This window comes from Schistocerca cancellata, chromosome 10, assembly GCF_023864275.1.
Source record: "Schistocerca cancellata isolate TAMUIC-IGC-003103 chromosome 10, iqSchCanc2.1, whole genome shotgun sequence".
NCBI lineage: Eukaryota > Metazoa > Arthropoda > Insecta > Orthoptera > Acrididae > Schistocerca > Schistocerca cancellata.
Genome location: NC_064635.1, coordinates 53,026,830 through 53,046,353, shown reverse-complemented (window position 1 = coordinate 53,046,353; position 19,524 = coordinate 53,026,830). Strand labels below are relative to the sequence as shown.

Here is a 19,524-nt window from a genome sequence, read left to right as displayed (position 1 = left end):
AAGAGTAAGGGCTGTGATGATGGTGAGTGTAAACTAACACTAGCATCTAAGCAGACTTACTTCATCTATACATTATGTAAGATGATGAAACTGCAAAGATAAACAATAAGGATCCTAGATGGACAGTACGAAGATAGAACACTGATTCTAATAATGGAAAAAGTTTGTGGTCACATTAACAAGAAAACATCTTTTTGAAAATGACGTATGTGAACAGCAATTGCAAATGTAATCCCACACAAACAGCGTGGAAAATACGTAATATTCTGCTTCTGATCAGTGTGGTTAAGTTTTGTAATTGTTATTTGGGTTTCATATGAGCGGACTGTAGAGTTGTTTTTTACAAATAAGTTAAAATGTTCTTTTGGGTTAGATTTAAACCTGAGATCTGCAGACATAATATTATAAAATTTGGCAGTCTATTGCTCTAACAACTGAGCTACCAAATAATTGAGGTGTATCTGGGTAAAACGACAATTTTCATTACAAGTTTAATTTCTTCGAATGATGCTATCCTTCATTATAACAGTGGGAGAGTGTACCTTGGAGGTAAGTTGATGTTAACTTCACAGTACAGCACACTTTTAATTACATCATCAGTAACTCTTTATACCCACGGGGTTGCAATTTGCAAGTACAGTGCAACCTCATTTTACGCATCTTCTCATTCTCATGCGTAAAAACAACTTTTCAGAGTTTTTATAAATGTATTTGTAGAGTACGGTACTAGACACCATTTGCAATACATTTTCCAAAACGTAAAATCCAAAACGAGACATCACCGTGAATTAGCATTCAGACACTAGGAGCAGTGAGCTAGCGAGTGACATCACAGGCATCGAGACTCGAACAGAATGTTTCAGCACGCTTTCAAATTATATGAAGTTTGTGTCAGTTTCTATAAAAGAATACTGAAATTCAAGAGGGAAAAAAAATCACTTTAGGAGTATAAACTGACATAATTAGTCATTTATGACAGATTCCAGAAAACAGTTGAATACCCTGTTGAACTGTCTGGGGGATATTTTCACATTTTAAAAATGTACACTATCCAGTCAAATGTATCAGGACACCACTATGTAATGTGGAACTGACCTCTACCTGCCAGTAAAAAAGGCGAGAAATAGTGTGGTATCAGTAGAGAAGCAGTAACAGCAGACTGGACTGCTCAAGAGAGCTCTGTGACTTTGAACGTAAACTAGTCATCGGATGTCACCACCAGAATAACAAATCCACCAGTGACATTCAAACTCTCCTAATGCTGCCCAAGTCTGCTATCAGTGATACGATCGTATAGCGGAAATGTGAAGCGACAATGGTGGCTAAACCTAGATCGACAGACCTAACATAATGACTGGCAGGGGGTGTCTAGCATTGTAGAGGGCAGTTGTAAACAATTGTATGAAAAAGTGTCACTTGATGACGTGTTGAAACTGTTGCCACTTGACAGTGGATGACAGGAAATGAGTGGAAGTGACAAATTTATCTCTACCCTTTGGCATTCCGATGCAGAGGTTTGGGTGTGACAAATGCCTGTAAGAAAGTTACCTGCCACCACGTGCAGTTCTAACAGTGACACGCAGAAGAGGTGGTGTTACGATATGAGGATGTTACGGTACGGTCCGCTTATTGCGCTTAAGAAAACACTAAATGCAGAAGGATATTATCAAATTTTAAAGCACCTGTACTGCATACAGTAGAGTAACAGTACGGAGATGACGACTGTATCGACGTGGTAATGCACCTTATCATACGGCAGCGCCTGTGAGGCAATGGTTTGTGGACAGTAACATTCCCGAAATGGACTGACCTGCTCATAGTACTGACCTGAACACAGTGGACCCATTTGGGATGATTCAGAATGTCAGTTTCACTCCAGATCCCTGCATCCCACATCACCATCTTTTCTGTTTTCAGTTTTAGAGGAAGAATGAGCTGCCATTCCTCCACAGTCATTCAGGCACTTCACAGAAAGTGTCCCAAGCAAAGCTGCGGTAGTCATAAATGTGAAGGGTGGGCACACCCAAATATTAACATCCACTAATAGCTGGCCGGGTACTTTTGATCAGATAGTGTGCACGTTTATGTTATATAAGCAAAAAATAAAATCACATCATTATTTTGCTCAATAGTGGGGGAAAAAAGTTATTATCTTTGTAAAAGGAATATGTAACATAGATTATTTATTAGTTGAAACAAGCTGTTCCTAAAACTGAGTTATACAAGTTTCAGTTCAATACTTGAGAAGCTGTCAAAAGGTCTTTAACTTTTGCAGAAAAAAATAAGCTAATGAGACCTGCATCTACATCAGAGACAGGAAACTGGGGGTTGGGGAGGGAGCTGTTGCACAGCAAAAAGCTAAGCTGTGTAATTTACAATATTATAATAGCCTTTTGCAGTTTAGAAGATCAGTGACGGCCTTGCTCTACAATCCTGCCAATAGGTGTACCACTACATTTGCCTCATCGTGCCAGAATATCGTGCGAGGGCTGATCAACGAGGACTGAGACTTATTTTTTCCCTGTAGTTTCTGTGATAAGTTTTCTATCTGTACCACGAATATTTGAAAAGAGTGTTTTTTCTGTATAATGTCAATAGGCAGCAGCACTCTTGTATCAGTACACACCCTTTGCATTTTGAATACCAAACAATGGAGATGACATGAAAGGAGCAGTATGGCATAATAAAATTCTGTGTTTGTACAAAGCGTACAGCCATTGAAACTTACAAAAAGCTGCAAGAAGCATCTGGTTAAGATGTACTATCTCGTGCAATGGTGTTTAGGTAATTTAGGGACTTACAAGAAGGCTGACCTGTCTGTGTTGAACAAGGTGGGCCTGGTGTTCCAGCTTCTGCTGTGACTGAAGTCAACATCAACACAGCTGCTGTGATTGTCTGTGAGGATCGGCGGATAGCATTTGCTAACTTCCGTGGAGTGTTGAGAATTTATATGGCACTGTCATTATGACTATGCATAATCATCTCTGTCTGACCCATACTTGTGCCTGGTGGATGCCATGTCAGCTGACTACCAAACAAAAGTCTATGTGAATGGAGACAAGCCGTGAGGTGCTGTCTCCCTTTGCTGATGGAGGGGATGCGTTTCTGGAATTAACGCTGGTGATGAGTCACAACTGAATCATTATGATCCTGAAGGAAAACAAGCCCGCACAGTATGGAAATTGCCAGGTTCTCCAGCACAAAAAGGGTGAAAGTTGCTCCTTTTGCAGGGAAACTGATGGTGATTACATTTTTTGACTGTCATGGAATGATTTACCAGCTAAAAGTTTCCCCTCACACAACAGTTACAATAGCACAATACTTGTCAGTATTGGCTAAACTGAGTGGCAATTTCATCACGACAATGTGCAGCCTCACTTCGCAAATCAAGTCATGCAGTTTCTAGATCAGTTCAACATTACCCGTGTACCACACCTGTGTTATAGGCCCAATCTTGCACCCCTAATTTAGTTTTTGTTCCTGTCACTAAGGGCAAAGCTTTGGCACATTCAGTTTGGGAATTCTGAAGCAGTGCTCAAGTAAACTGCAGCAATTTACAAGGACCTGACAAAGAATGGCCTGCACTACATGTTCGAGGATTGGCAGAAATGCTATAAAAAGTGCATTCAAACAGGAGGGGAATACATATTTCTCTGAATCAATATTTGTTTTATGTGTGAGACAGCATTAATTTGCTAGATTTCACAGTACCCAATGAAATTTTCTGATTGTGATTTCAACTACAATTTACAGTTTTGTCAACAATTCCTTAGGTATGTTAGTAATGATGTATCACATTACAAATCTGACACTCTTCACACAGTGGTCACTGTTAACTTGAAACATGACATTGCAAGAAAGATGGTGATGTACAATTTTGCATAGGGAATAGTAAAAAAGATTTGAAGCCTGAATATTCAATGCGCATTCACATGTTGTTTATTTTTCAGTCTGAAAACTGGTTCGACACTGCTCTCTACACTGGTCTATTCTGTGCATGCCGCCTCATTTCAGCATAACTACTGCAACCTACAGCCACTTGAATCTGCTTGCTGTATTCATCCCTCGGTCTCCCTCACACTTTTTGCATCCCACACCTCCCTCCATTATCAAACTTGATGCCTCAGAATCTATCAACCAATCTCTTCTTTCTGTCAAGTTGTGTCATAAATTTCTTCTCTCTCCAATTTAATTCAGTACTTCCTCATTAACCATCCAAACTACCAACCTAATATTCTGACAATGAAAGTCCAGGATGGAACAACGACAATGTGGAAGGATGGATTGCTATTCACTACATACAGAGGGAATCAATTCACAGATAGGCAGAATGTGACTCGAAGGCTGCTCTCTGTGGTAAGTAGCAAGCTACGATTTCCATACTGTTGTTAAACCAATGTTCAGCATTTTTCTACAGCACCACAGTTCAAAAGCTTTTCCATGATTGCCTTCATTAGAGTCTACTTGAATATATGAATGGGGGCTTGTATTACAGTTTCCACCCTTGACAGCAAGTCTCCATTGCTGGCTGATGTCGTTTGCAATAATGACAACGTGAAATGATGGAATCTCATACGTGATGCATGTGTGCGAGCATTCCCAAGACTTTTGAGCCATTACTTGTAGTTGACAGAACTGTGTGTGGTAGCAATTGTCACCTGCTGTTTCATTGTAATTTATAGCGCACCTTATCATAACAGGCAGACTGAAGAAACTCCCACAAAGTTTGACATTAAAGTGTGACTTACTGAGTGGCTGCAACACAGACATTTTCCCCTGTGGTAACTTTTATCTGACAATTAAGAGTTTCTACAAATAAATCAGCCGAGAAGTTGTACGTTGTTGACTTGTTAGCTAAAAGCAAATACTACAAGGTTGTTTACTCGCTGTTGTATATAAGGCATACCCAACTTAAAAGGAGACTGTATACATAAAATTTTAATAAGATTATTATAATTATAGCTCATATGGAACATTATAGTTACACATAACTTCCACAGACACTTATACGCTTATTCTGGCGCATACGACAGGAGTGTATGGCTACAGTGTAGCAACTCCTGAGTTACTGACAGATCTAGTGTACAGATCACATTGTACTGCAATTCCTTGGCACAGATAAACCTCTGACATTTTGCAGATTGTCTTAAGGCTCTAAAGATGCGAGTCACATGGGGAGATATTTGAGTTGTACAGAGGATGTTCTGGGACTGCCCATCAAAATTTTTGAAGGAGCTCAAGGGTATCCTCGGCCACACGGGGCCTAGCGTTATTCTGGAGAAGCACCTTGTTCTTGATAGCCTGTTTGACCCTCAGCAACACGTTCCAATACTATTCATCATTCACTGTCACACCCCACCGTAGCCAGTCAATGAGTTGAGGTCCATTTTCGTCGAAAGAAACTGAGCATGTCTTCTAGTCTCCGGGGAAGGCTGGGCTCTTTTTGGATGAGGGTAGCTGGGATACCACCACTCCGTGCTCACCCATTTGGAGGCAGGTTCGATGTGATGGCACCAAGTTTCATCACATCACAATCTCAACAATGAAATCCATTCCACATTCAGTGTATCTCAACAGATGCCTCAGGTGTAAACATCCATTCTCATAGTCTTCTGATTCTCTGAAAGATGTTTGAGCACCTACTGTGCACAAACTTCACCATAACAAAGCTGCTCGTGATTTAAGTGATGCACAATTCCTTCGCTTATCAACAGTTCAATAACAGAGTCATATGTGTTGGTCTAATGATTCAGCTGAATGAGCTCCTCAACAGCTGAAACCGTGGTGCTGATTGCGACAACGTGTGCCTGCCCAGGGTGCCACGTTCTCGATGTTAATACATCGTAAGTTCCCCAACTGTATGTCAGAGTTGGTAGAGACTTTAATCATCCAACAATTAATTGGGAAAATTACAGTTTTGTTAGTGGTGAGCATGATAAAGACGTCCTATCAAACTTTACTAAATGTCTTCTTTGAAAACTGCCCAGAATGGGTAGTAAGGAACCCCACTCATTATGGAAATATATTGGATCTAATGGCAACAGACAGACCTGACCTCTTTGAGGATGTTAACATTGAAACAGGCATCAGTGACCATAATGCAGTCGTGGCAACAATGATTACCAAAGTACAAAGGGCAGCTAAAACAACCAGATATATATGCTCAGTAAACTAGATAAAAAAATCAGTAGTGTCATATCTCAATGAGGAGTTTGAAATGTTCAGCACAGGGCACGAGCACGTAGAGGAAACCCAGCTCAAGTTTAAAAGACTACATCACCATGCACTGAGTAGATATGTACCCACCAGAACAGTTCATAATGGGAGGTAAACTCCAAGGTATGCAGTCACTGTAAAGAAACTTCTAAATAATCAGAGATTATTGCATTATGGGTATAAAACAAAGTGTAGGGCTATAGATAGAGAGATGCTGAATGCAACATGTTCAGCTATCAAGAGAGCAATGCGTGACGCTTTCAGTCACTACTGTAGCAGAATACTGTCAAGTGATCTTTCACAGAACCCAAAGAAATTCTGGTGGTATGTAAAGGCGGAGAGTGGTAAGTTAGTGTCCAGTCCCTAGTGAATGAGACAGGAACTCAAATTGAGGGTAGCAAAGCAAAAGCTGAAATGCTTAACTCAATTTTCAAATGTTTCTTCAGAAAAGAGAACCTGGGAGAATTGCCCCAATCCAATCCTCGTACCACTGCAAAGATGAATGAAATTAGTATTAGTGTCAGCTGTGTTGAGAAACAGCTGAAATCTCCAGGGCCTTATGGTACCCCTCTATCACATTCTATACTGAATTTGTGGTTGAGTTAGCCCATCTTCTAACTATAACCTATCGTAATCCTTTGAATAAAAAACTGTGCACAGTTCTTGGAAAAAAGCACAGGTCACACTCAACTTCAAGAAGGGTAGTAGAAGTGATTTACGAAACTGCTTTCCAATACCCTCGAACATAGATTGGTTGTAAAATGTTAAAGCATATTCTGAGCTCAAACATGAGATCTTGAACAGAATGATCTACTTAATGGCAACTAGCATGGATTTTGGAAACATCTCGCACTTTTCTCATGTGACATACGAAAGGCTTTAGATCGAGGCAATCAGATGCGTATTTCTTGACTTTCAAAAAGCATTTTACTCAGTACCACACCTACTCTTATTATCAAAAATATGATCATATGGGGTATCAAGTGAAATGTGTGACTAGATTGGGGACTTATTGGTAGGGAGGATGCAGCACGTTATCTCGGATGGCGAGTCATCGTCAGATGTAGAAGTAACTTGGTTGTGATGCAGGGAAGTGTGTTGGGACCCATGCTGTTCAGTTGGATATCAACGACCTTGCAGACAATATTAATAGTAAAATCAGGCATTTTGCAGATGATGCAGCTACCTACAGTGAAGTAATATCTGAAAGAAGCTGCATAAGTATTCCGTCAGATCTTGATAAGATTTGAACATGGTGGAGAGATTGCCAACTTGCCCTAAATATTCAGAAATGTAAAATTTTGCAATCCACAAAACGAAAAAAACACAGACTCCTATGATTATAATATCAATGAGTTACTTTTGGAATCGGCCAAGTCATACAAGTATCTGGGTGTAACACTTTGTATGGATGTGAAACGGAATGATTACATAGGTTCAGTTATGGGTAAAGCAGATGGCATACGTCGGTTTATTGGTAGAATGCTGGGGAAATGCAATAAGTCTACATAGGAAATTGGTTACAAATCACTCGTGATTGATTCTAAAATCTTGCTGAAGTGTGTGGGACCCATACCAGAGAGGACTAACAGGGGATATTGGCCATATACAGATAAGGGCAACATGAATGGTCACAGGTTTTTTCTATCTGTAGGAACTGAACTGGTATACCCTTCAAAATAGATGTAAACTATCCTGTGGAAGTCTATTACAAAAGTTTCAAGAACCGGCTTTAAATGACGATGCTAGGAGTACACAATAACCCCCTGTGTATTGCTCACATAGGGGGTGTGAGGATAACATTCAAACAATCATTCTTCCCACACTCCATATGTGAACGGAACAGGAAGAAACGCTAATAACTGGTATGATGGGATGCACCTCCATGGTGCACCTCACAGTTGTTTGCAGAGTACAGATGTAGATGTAGGTGTAGGTGAAGATGTACATCGCACATCACGACACTGATACCACTGGTATATTGTGCACTGTGTGAGCTGCTGCTCTCCATACAGCCGTTCCATTCCGAGATAAACCCATGAAGAGTGATCCCCTTCTGCACGAAGATAACCACCAATCGAGAGGAATCCTTCGAGCAACAGACCGTGGAAACAACTCACCAGAAATGAGGAAATTGCTGCAAGGCTCATAACTCCGCTTGTACAACTGGAAATATCAGCACACCATCTCTCAGTAAAAGCATTCACCCACTGGTGATGCAGCTACAGTGAAGGTCTCCTTTTCAATTGGGCACAGCTTATAACTGCGATCTAGGTGTCTGTCCACAAGACTGATCTCACGTGACACACGTTAACCTACATTTTATCAATCCATATTATATATTCTGGATTCACTGCTAGCACATCCTGGAAGAAATGATATCTCCACAAGGTCTCCATTTTCTATTAATACTTTTCTGTCTGAGAAAAATTTCAATGCGAAGCCAACTTTTCGATCGATGAGGGTGGAAAATGCTGTACCAGCCACCACGTTCCCCCGACTTAAGCTCTTGTGACTTCAACTTGACTCCTTAATTGAACGAAGCACTTTATGGGATTTGTTTTAGAACTGTTACAGCGCTTTTTCAAGTGACAAACTGCTCCATTCGAACTACCAACACGGCTGTCCAATGACTTCGACATAGCTGGCATCAGTTTATACATAATGTTCGCGAATACTTTGAAGAACAACTTGACAACCTGTATCTATTTTTTACAAGTTGATAGTAAATAGTTGCTACTATTGTAATTGCAACCTTAATGTATGCCACCTAATTGCATTTTCATAAAAAGCTGAATTTTGTCAGAACAGTCCTTGAAGGTACCAATCAACCACATGTCATCCTTAGCCCAAAGGCGGCACTGGAAGAGGATATGGAGAGGCACGCGATCAACACACCGCTCTCCCGGCCATTGTTTTTTTTCGTCACTGGAGGCACTACTTCTCAATAGAGTACCTCCTCAATTGTCCTCACAAGGGCTGAGTGCATCCTGCTTGCCATCAGCAGGTGGCAGACCCGGACGGTTACCCGTCCCAGGCCGACAGCATTTAACTTCAGTGACATGACGGGAACCACGCTGTTGGCGCATTTTTGTCAGAGCTGTCAATATTTGTCACATGGAACAATTTTTTCCTGGTCTTTCCAGGTGTCCCAAGAACGGAGCTTCCAGCTGAAACTGCACCCTTCTCCTCTCCCTTTGTCTCTCTCTTCACTGTCACAGTAGAGATGTTCAAAGCTTCCCCCACTACATTACTGACTGGTATCAAAGGATAGCCATCGTCCCTGTTCTCTTCAAAGCTATCACATAATCTGACTCTAATCGCACACTTGTCCTTATACTGGGATTCTTTGAGGTAGGCACACAAAGATTCTGCTCTCAGCCCACTGTGTCTGTCAGGGATCCTCTTACACCGCCCCAGCTATATGTGATAAATTCTCAGGTGTAAGCTGCGCTCTGATACACTCACTCTCACATAATGGGAAATGGGCTTGGATCCTGACAAACCTGGGATGATAATGAAGATTCCCCATATCAACAAAAAGTTTGCCACAGGTAATCAAAATGTTACAATTTAATGAACCTCTTTACTTTTCGATAAGTAACTCTACAATTGATTATTTCTGAAGCACAACCACGGAGTGATTTGTAATAAAATGTCTCGGAACATCTCTGTGTGACAAAGAACACTTTAATTCATCCTAGAATACACTACATTTTTCCTGGGAATTCCCAATTTTCCAGACAAGTCGCCACTTCGCCTGCAAATGGAATCTGTCACAAATAACGAAATTTCACAATAGTAATAGGCATAACAGCTATAAAACAGACACAGAACTGAATGAAATGATGAAACAGGCTCTGGGAAAGGTGCAACAGAGCTGAGAGCCACATACCTTTCGTCCTCGCGGTCTATCCTCCCAGAGGGGTGTTTCCTGGCAGGTGACAATCGCTTGCCACTCCTGGACCTCTCCCGTTCCTTCTCCCTCATTCTATCCTTCTCTCGTTCTTTCTCCCTTTCCTCTCTTTCTCTTTCTCTCTCCCTCTCTCTTTCCTTTTCCCTGTCTCTGTCACGGTCCCTCTCACGTTCCCTCTCCCCACGGCGTGTCGGGGGCGGTGAATCGCTGCGGCTACGTCCCCGTTTGCGCCGCCTTTCCCTTTCATGCCTGAAACAAATGAAAAAGCGTGTTAAAATAAAAACTCTTTTGAAATTTTCCAGTTTTTTTTTAACAGAATGATTTAAAATTTTCACAGAACTGCTAAACTGACAGTGTTTCTATCAATGTGGCATGCAGAACAGAGTAGAAAAATCAGCCTTATTTGGACGGGTATGTTTGGTGAGATGTGGCACAATCTATGACATTCTGCGTGGTGGGAGAAGAAGTTGGCTCGCACATGTGGTGGCTGTCTCCGCATTCACATTTTTCATCTGACTCTGTTCAGATAATATCGAGAGAATTGCGGGTACAAGTTTATAAAGAATAAGGCTGATGTTAAGTGTCCTGTTCATTTGAAAATCGTTGCATTATGTGTTACTGACAATTACATACATACACCTTGAAAGACGGCGGTGGTGGGCCACAGAGTTGACAAGGTAGCTGCACAGTTTACAAATCCAGAACATTCTGTGAAGCAGCTGCGACGGAAATTGACAATACTGAGAGATGTGTGACTCAGAGAAGATGTTATTCCCACAATATGAACAGTGAGCACCCAACAGTGAAAATGATGTTTTAAAAAAATAACTGAATAAGCAACTGGGTTCCACATAAGGAAGCAATGATTTATGATAAAGATGGAGAAAAAAGTACATTATTAATGGGAGGTCTGTTATATACTTCAATGGGACTTACATGCATCTGTTACATGCCAATCATCATTTCTGGAGTGGAGATAAAACTTAAGGTTTCTCGCAATAATCAGCATGACAGCAAAACAATATTCACAAAAGCAGAATGTTCAGGTTGGGTGGTGTACATTACATGTAAGGGAATGGTTTTATATTACAATATCAAGTAGGTATCTTTTTACAGCCACATTCATATATGGGTGAGTTTATAAATTAGTTACACAAAAGTAATCTTTAATTGAGAAAAGGGTAAATAACTTATCGAAAGGTTTGATACAGCACTATATGCAGTGTATCTTCAAGTTTTATTCTCACGTAATACTGTTAGTTCGTGATGTTCCCACTAGGTGGAATACACAAATGAGGTAATCCAACAGTCATCATGGAGTTGTACAATGGTGCAAAGTGTGCACAGTATTGTTTATGGTTTTATGAATGCAAATCCACTACTACAGTTCAGAAACAATTCAGAAATAAATACAGCATAATGCTCGCATAGGGGGTGAGCAGAAACCGTGTCACATAATCGAACATGTATGGGACTCACCTACAATAAGTGTTTTTTGTGCTGTAAACTGTAACAAGTTTTACAGTCTCTTTTTCTTTGCTGAGTCAACTGTAACTGGCTTATCATGCTGGACATGGTTGAGCATTATTTAATGCTTCAATTACAACAGGATATGGGCACAGAATTGATTTTCCAGCAAGACAGTGTGCCACCACATTGTCCTTGTGACACTGTCACGTAACTGTGTAGGAATGTGCTGACTTGGAATGAGCGTGGTGGAACAATATACTGGCCAACACAAACACCGATTTGACCCCAGTGGGTTGCATTAAAGACAGAGGGTTTGTCCTCTGCTTACGGAGTTGCAACAATGGGTAACCCTAATCCACTAACATCATCAGGCTTGCTTCTTAGTATTTGATGGGAAACTGATTACAGAAGGGACATTTGTCATGTTACAAAAGGTAGCCACATTGAATATTTGTAAGTAAAACTAAAAGACATATTGCATTAAGGACTGTATCAACCATTTCTGTATGTTATCTACCTTTTTCATAAATAAAAGTTATAACTGATTTACATGCACCCTGAATTCAAAGGTAATAACTATTGACACAATGACAGACTAATTCATTTTCACAGTGATTGTTAAAGCACAACAGTCTTAAGCTGCGTAGGAAGTTTTATTTATTCACCGATGACCAGTTCTGGACAGATTATTCATGACCAAATCATCCGTGTACATTCATTTCGTGTTACAAGACAAGCATTACAGATCACAAAGTATGTCAACGTGGCAGAATTCAATGTAGTGCAAACACATGCACGACTGTACGTAAATAGGTACATTTTGAGATATAGCGATGCGTGTGCTGGCGCTAGCAAATAGCTTATAAACATGATGGTGGAAACAATTCCCTAAAATGTGCGACAGCAATCCCTGGCACATCATAGCGGCTTGAATTGGAAACTAAAACTGGATGTGAACAGCTGATTTACATTGTGAGCCTCAGAAGACTTATTTGATACTTTGGCTTACTTTGTAAAACTGCAAAATGGTTGGAAGAGGGAGTGTGTGTGCCATATAGGGTTACAGTAACAGCAAACAGTAACTCCCTCTCAAGACAGTAAATGTGGAACAGACACAGCAGCATTCTAGTAAAATTAAACAAATTGAAAAAACTACATTTCATTGGATCTGGGGGTGAAATGTCTGCTGAAGACAATGTTTATTTATCTGTGTATGCTGATATCAGTATCAATGAATGTAGGACTATCGAAACAAGTGCTAGGAATTATGCTACGGGCTGGGCAAGTAGTGGGTTGTATCATGAAAAATGTAAAACTTCCATTTACAGATGATGATATACGACCAAAACAAAGTGCTTTTTCCCCAACATTTGTGCGCAGAGTTTGCCATATAAAAGTCAGAAATTTTTAGACATAATTGAGTGTTATTGAAAGCACTTATGGGGTAAGAACCAAGATGGTTTGCTTAGTCATGAATGAATGTGCCAAATTAGAAGGCCTGTATAATAGTTAATATTTGTTGTTGGCAAAGAAGTACTGTGAAGTTCTATCAAAGCATTTGTAAATAAGACAATGATTCCTCAGTATCACAAATCAAAAAGAACTACAGAAAGTAACTAATAAATAGGCCAAAATGCTAAGTGCGTACATGCATAGGCGTAGAAGTTATGTCATGTTGCTATGTCATGACGGTGTTATTTTGTGTTTGTATTCTACACACATAAACTGTACAGAATCATTTGCTTTCATTTTCTTTAACCCTACACTTTAAACAAATTATTAGCTAACATAACATACTAACAGCATAAGAAATGCAAAACTTGCTAAGTAATTCTGGTATGCAAGCAAATAAAATAAGGAATCACAGACATCACAAGCGAAGTATCCAACTCGAACACACAGATGGTGCTGCTAGCAGGAAACACACATGCAAATGCCACAGAGTTTCCTCTGTTATCTTTCAAAGCTATTTGGCGCTACACTGTATAATGCCACACTGACATGTTTTGTGACCTGTAATACATGCCTAGTCATAATCCAAAACTGGCGTACATAGATGATCTGATAATGGACAAGCTGTCCTAAACTAGTCATCATCAGTGAATAAATAGAACTTCCTAAGCAACTTAAGAAGGTTCCTTCATCATCAATTACTGTAATCCCGTAAAAAATTATGAAAGCCAATAGCACTATTGTTCAGGAGATCAGTAATGTACGTGGCAGTGACGACAACAGTCACTGGCAACGGCGTGGCTTACATATTGAAGGTGTGGTAAATGCTCTAATATTTTGAATGTGGGTATCAGAAGGGAAGTGCACCCTCCCTCCCGCTTGCACCCCCATACACAGCTGCTTCGTCTCCGTGCACAAACACGAACTACACTTAATTATAACTACGGAAAAACAGGTATGCCGTGAGCAAACACAAATTCTTCTTGTTTAATGTCCACTCAACAGCAAGGTTAGCAGCACCCTTAACAAAATTAGTGGGAACGAATGTGGTTAAAACTGCTAAAAAAGTCGTAGAATGAGGAGGTGGAAGTCCTGCAGAATTACATGTCATATCTCCCAACCTCACTCACGGTCACTTGCACAATTGCAGTATCTCACAGCCTTTAGTGTAAAAATGACCTAGTCAGCAGATCAGTCAAAATGCACGTCAGTGTGTACTCTTTGGGAATAGAAATCAGTAAAAGTGCTCAATTTATTATGTATTCCTCACTCCACCACGAGTTATGGGGGGTAAATATTCATACCAATGAACCAGGAGCACAAAATCAGACATGGTACTCTCACTGGTAAGTCTAAAAAGAATTTGCAGGAAATTATCAATGTCAACTTCTGTTAGCAAACAGATGTCCTCAGGAGGAAGTCATATCCCAGAGAAAAGGGGTTCACAACTGCTATATACCAAGCGTATATGTCGATGTGACAAAACACACGGGATAGTGCTACGCACACAGACAGCAGTATTATCATTTACACAAATTGTAAAAGGGTAGTGCATTGCTGGGCCTGTCATTTTTTCTACCATGATTCATGTGAAAAGTTTTCCAATGTGGTTACGACTGCAAGGCAAGAACTGACAGATCTGAACATGAAATGGCAGTTGGAGCTGGACAAATGGGACATTCTATTTAACAGACAAGCACCAATGCTTGAAATAACCACAGAAATCAATGTGGGATGTACAACGAACATATCTGTTAGGACAGTGAGGCAAAATTTAGCATTAATGCGCTACGGCGGCAGACAACCGATGTGAGGGCCTTTGCTAATGGCACATCTACTGCAGTGCCTCTCCTGGGCTCATGAACATATCAGTTGGACCCTAGACTATTGGAAAACCAAGGCCTTGTCAGTTGAGTCTCAATTTCATTTGGTAAGAGCTGACGGTAGGTTTTGAAAGTGGTGCACATTCCACAAAGCTGTGGACTTAGCTTGTAAACAAGGCACTGAGCTAGCTGTTGGTGGTTCCATTATGGTGTGGGCTGTGTTTACATAGAATGGACTGGGTCCTCTGGTTTAACTGAACCGATAATTGCCTGAAAATGATTATGTTCAGCTACTTGGGACCATTTGCAGCCATTCGTGGGCTTCACATTCCCAAACAACAATACAATTTTATGGATGATACTGTGCCATGTCAGCAGATCACATTTGTTTGACACTGGTTTGAAGAACATTCCAGACAATTCAAGCCAATGATTTGGTCTCTCATAAACATTTATGGGACATAATCAAGAGGTCTGTTCATGCACAAAATCCTGCACCGGCAACACTTTCGCAATTATGCACTGTTATAGAGGCAGCACAGTTCAGTATTTCTGCAGGAGGCTTCCAACAACTTTCATAAAATGCTGCTTCAAGTACTAGCAAACTGTCTACGCTACCTGCTGAATCTGTTCTGGAAGTTTTATCCACAGGTCCACGAGACACTGTGACTTACTGTACTAGTGTTTGAAATGGTAGAACAGCAGTTACATTATCTGCATCTGAGCCTCCTCCAAATTCTGAATCTTCTACATGGTCTTCCATAAGCTCTTTCCAGTTGTTCATTACACGACTTCATTTGCCACAGACCTATGCCATCTCCACAACATCATTCTTACAGAGCGAAAGAAACATTCGTAAATGCCAATACGATCCCTTAAACTATAAAGATGAACAAAAACTTAGTAACTAGTATGGCTATTATATTCAAGTGTGTACATACACTGTTTTGTCATGTTACATATAATCAGTAACCACCCTTCATGTGCACTGTTAACAGAAACGATTTATATCTCAGCAGCTAATATTTGTGAGAGACTTTGTGTAATAATATTATCTGCAATGTTCATTCTTCATCAGAAGCAGCATTTCACAGCATATAATCAATAAAATTGGATGTAACTCGGAACTGAATTCAACACAACATATTTAGTTCTATATATGGTGAGGAAGAAAACTAGATGTATACAGGGTGAAGCACGTGCAACTTGCACTGCAGTCATCATGGAAATGGAAAGTGCTATTGATGTGCAGTTTTCACAGGATGGATTGGTAGTTGGTTGCTCATATTTTTAGCCAATAAACAGATTGTAATAATATGTAGCAAGTGTATTTTTTGTGCAAACGCATGCTTTTTGAAATGGAACAATGCCTATTGACATTAATAAAGTAAATGTATTGTACATTAGAATGTCAGTAGTGTTTGCTACAGGATTCTGGTGCGAATCTTTTATGAGATATCATATTTTGGAAAATTCCCACACCGACATTTGTACAACAACTGTGCTAGCAGACACTAAAGAACAACATAAGTGCATACATGTGTTATACGGATTCTGACAAGTAACAAGAAAATTAAGGATTACAAGTTGTGTTCAAAATGACCACGGTTAGCAGTAATACACACTTCCAGTCTGGTATGGAACAACTAGCATTTCAGGGGAAATGTCCAAGCAGCCATAAATGCTGACACCACAGATTCCTCCTAGGCTGCAGAGGAATGTCTTCTAGCATCTGTGGAAGACAGTCTTTTAGGAGGCTGTGATACTTGCACATGTTCAGTGTACCAGGTATGAAAAATGGGCCTAGGAGCTGATAGCTCACTATTCCACACCACACGTGAACATTCAATGGACGTCAATATTCCATCTGACAAATCCAATGGGAATTTTCAACAGACCAGTAATGCATGTTTTAGTGGTTTACCTGGCCATGATTGGTAAATGCTGCTTCATCACTAAACAAGATACATGATAGATTTGGAGTATCCTGTCTTAATGCCCATACACAGAAATTAACACAATTCTCATATTTGTTTCCGTGCAGCTCTTGATGGAGAGAAATGTGATAGGGATGGAACCTACATCAACGGAGAATGCGTAGGACACTTGCCCGACTCCTGCCACTTCCTTGTGTGATTGTGCAGTACCTAAAGTACAGATCAACTGCAACACCAGCACGAACAACAATTTCTTCCTCTTGTGTCATCACTTGTTTCCTTCTGTTATTTTGTCTAGGTGTTACAGTGGCACTTTCAAGTAACTGGTTGAAGAGGTTGATAAATAGTCAAGATGGTTGACCTATTGGGATATCTTGTCACATACACCCCTGTACATACACCATGAGCATGTTTGCTTTTTCTGTATTATCCATGCCTGACTTACCTGCTTGGACTGCCACACACAGACTGGCTAGCAAGTCACAAGGAACTTAAGGGTGTCACACACAAGCACATTATAAGCAAATATAACAACATCGTCCCTAGCAACTACGCAGGTTGAATGGCACAAATAAGTGACGGTGTGGAAACTTTTCAAAATATGATATCTCATAAATGACTCACACCAGAATCCTGTAACAAACACCACTGGCATTCTCATATACCATATTTTTAGTTTGTTAATGTCAATAGGCATTGTTCCTTTCAAAAAAGTATATGTTTGCACAAAAATCTGCTTATTGGCTAACAATACGAGCCCCCATTGAGCGAGGTAGCATAGTGGTTAGCACACTGGACTCTTGGTGTTCAAGACAACAGTCCAAATCCGTGTCCAGTTTTTTTTGTGATTCCCCGAAAGTGCTTAAGACAAATGCAAGGATGGTTCCTTTGATAGGACATGGCCGATTTCCTTCCCCATCTTCCCCTAATCCAAATTTTGCGTTTCTAATGACCCCGTTCTCAACGGGGCCTTAAACACTAATCTCATCATCCTCATCCTCCTCATCCTCATCCTCCTCCTCCTCAATACAAGCCCACGGCTACCGATCCATTCTCTGAAAACTGCACATCTACAGCACTTTCCATTTCTCCAATATTTGTTGTGCAAGTTTTAGATGATTCATCCTGAAAATGCTTACATATGACTCCTGTATTGATTTTATACATAAATAATGCAGGAACTGTTCTAGTGAACTTCACGTACCATCGTTTACGTCAAAAGCTGCCAGGAAAGTGAGGTGCAGGTGACCAACATTAACTCAACACAAAACCAGTTCTGAAGATGGGTGACTCAAAAACTACCAGTAAATATTTGTACCATTACCATACCTGCCAACCTCCAAAAATTAAAAATCAGAAGGTTCAGTTTCAAAAAATAAGGAGGTATGAATGATTAAAAAAAAAATACAGTTGATTTTTCAGTACAACTCTGAGACAACTGATGTGAATCTTGCCCTATGATATCACAAAGCTATGCAACAGCTGTAACACAAATGGAAACACTAGAACTACCCAACACATCGATTTCATACCCTTTATTTGCAGCGTAGCCCACATAATCGATACTAGATTGTTGTTGCCCCCCCCCCCCTCCCCCAAATATGAGTGCCTTCAAACATCATTTATCACCCTGACACTTTTAACATCCATTTCTAGTTTTTTTTTTTGTATTTTTTATTGTAGTTCACCCATTAAACTTTTTCTGAGTGCTTTTTCATTTCCATGTGCCTTGAAAAATCACTTTTTCCAATATGTAATACACAAATGTTAATATGGCAATGAAAACGAAATGGACTAAAAAAAAGGATGGAAATTTTCCGAATATTGCTTCAAGAAATTCTTACTGTAATGAAAAACAAAACAATGAATGAAAATACTATGACTATGACAATGTGATACATTTGAAACAGCCACTTACACAACATTAAAGCCGTTCAGGGATTCAGGTTACAAAATAACACTGATACCCATCCAGTCTGCTGATTATAAAAACACTGAATAATAAGCAACTACACTTAAGCACAATGACCCCCCCCCCCCCCCCCCACCACACACACACCAAGCCGAAACAGAGCACCATACTGTGCAATATGAGCATACATTCTACAAAATGCGCTGGAAAGAGGAAAAATAAAAGCTGAGAGACAGATCGCATGGACTTCCTGATTTCAATAAACTCGAATATTCATACTGAGTAAAAACAACTAATGAGTAAAGCGCAGTAAAAACAACTGAGTGAAGGACTTCTGACTATCAAACAAAGAACCTGAAGTGGCAGATTTTCAAAACAAATTCTCAGATTTGATGATAATCAATTAAAAATTGGAAAAAATAATGGAATGATCAGGAAACAGGTGAATAGCAGAACACTTGGATTCTCCGGCCTAAATCAGCAGAGTTGGCAGGTATGCATTACTCACTTGTTTGCTGATATCTCAATCTTACCAATTTAGAAACATAAAATGATACTTGTCAGAAAAACTATTCTGAACAAATGAATACCATTAACATGGATTGCCAGTAGTAAATAAAACAATAAACAGCAATATGACTAGTGGTATATGCATTCCCCAGTGACACTTAAAAGGTTAAGATACTGTAAAATAATATTATAAAGGAAAACATCATATTATTATTATTATTAAAAATATTATCATCATGTTCTGCCAAGGACTGATGGAAAATTCCATTAATAAATGTTCTGAAATTG

General features: G+C 39.9%; 1 protein-coding gene across 5 annotated transcripts in view; it reads right to left on the bottom strand.

Moving 5' to 3' along the window:
- Positions 1–19,524, bottom strand: part of LOC126106779 (zinc finger matrin-type protein CG9776-like) — a 268,248-nt gene that overhangs the window by 38,562 nt on the left and 210,162 nt on the right. For all 5 annotated transcript variants that reach the window (XM_049913158.1, XM_049913157.1, XM_049913159.1 and 2 more), the window contains one exon: positions 10,112–10,381. In XM_049913158.1, coding sequence (XP_049769115.1) covers positions 10,112–10,381 — 270 coding nt within the window. The remainder of the gene's footprint in view (positions 1–10,111; positions 10,382–19,524) is intronic.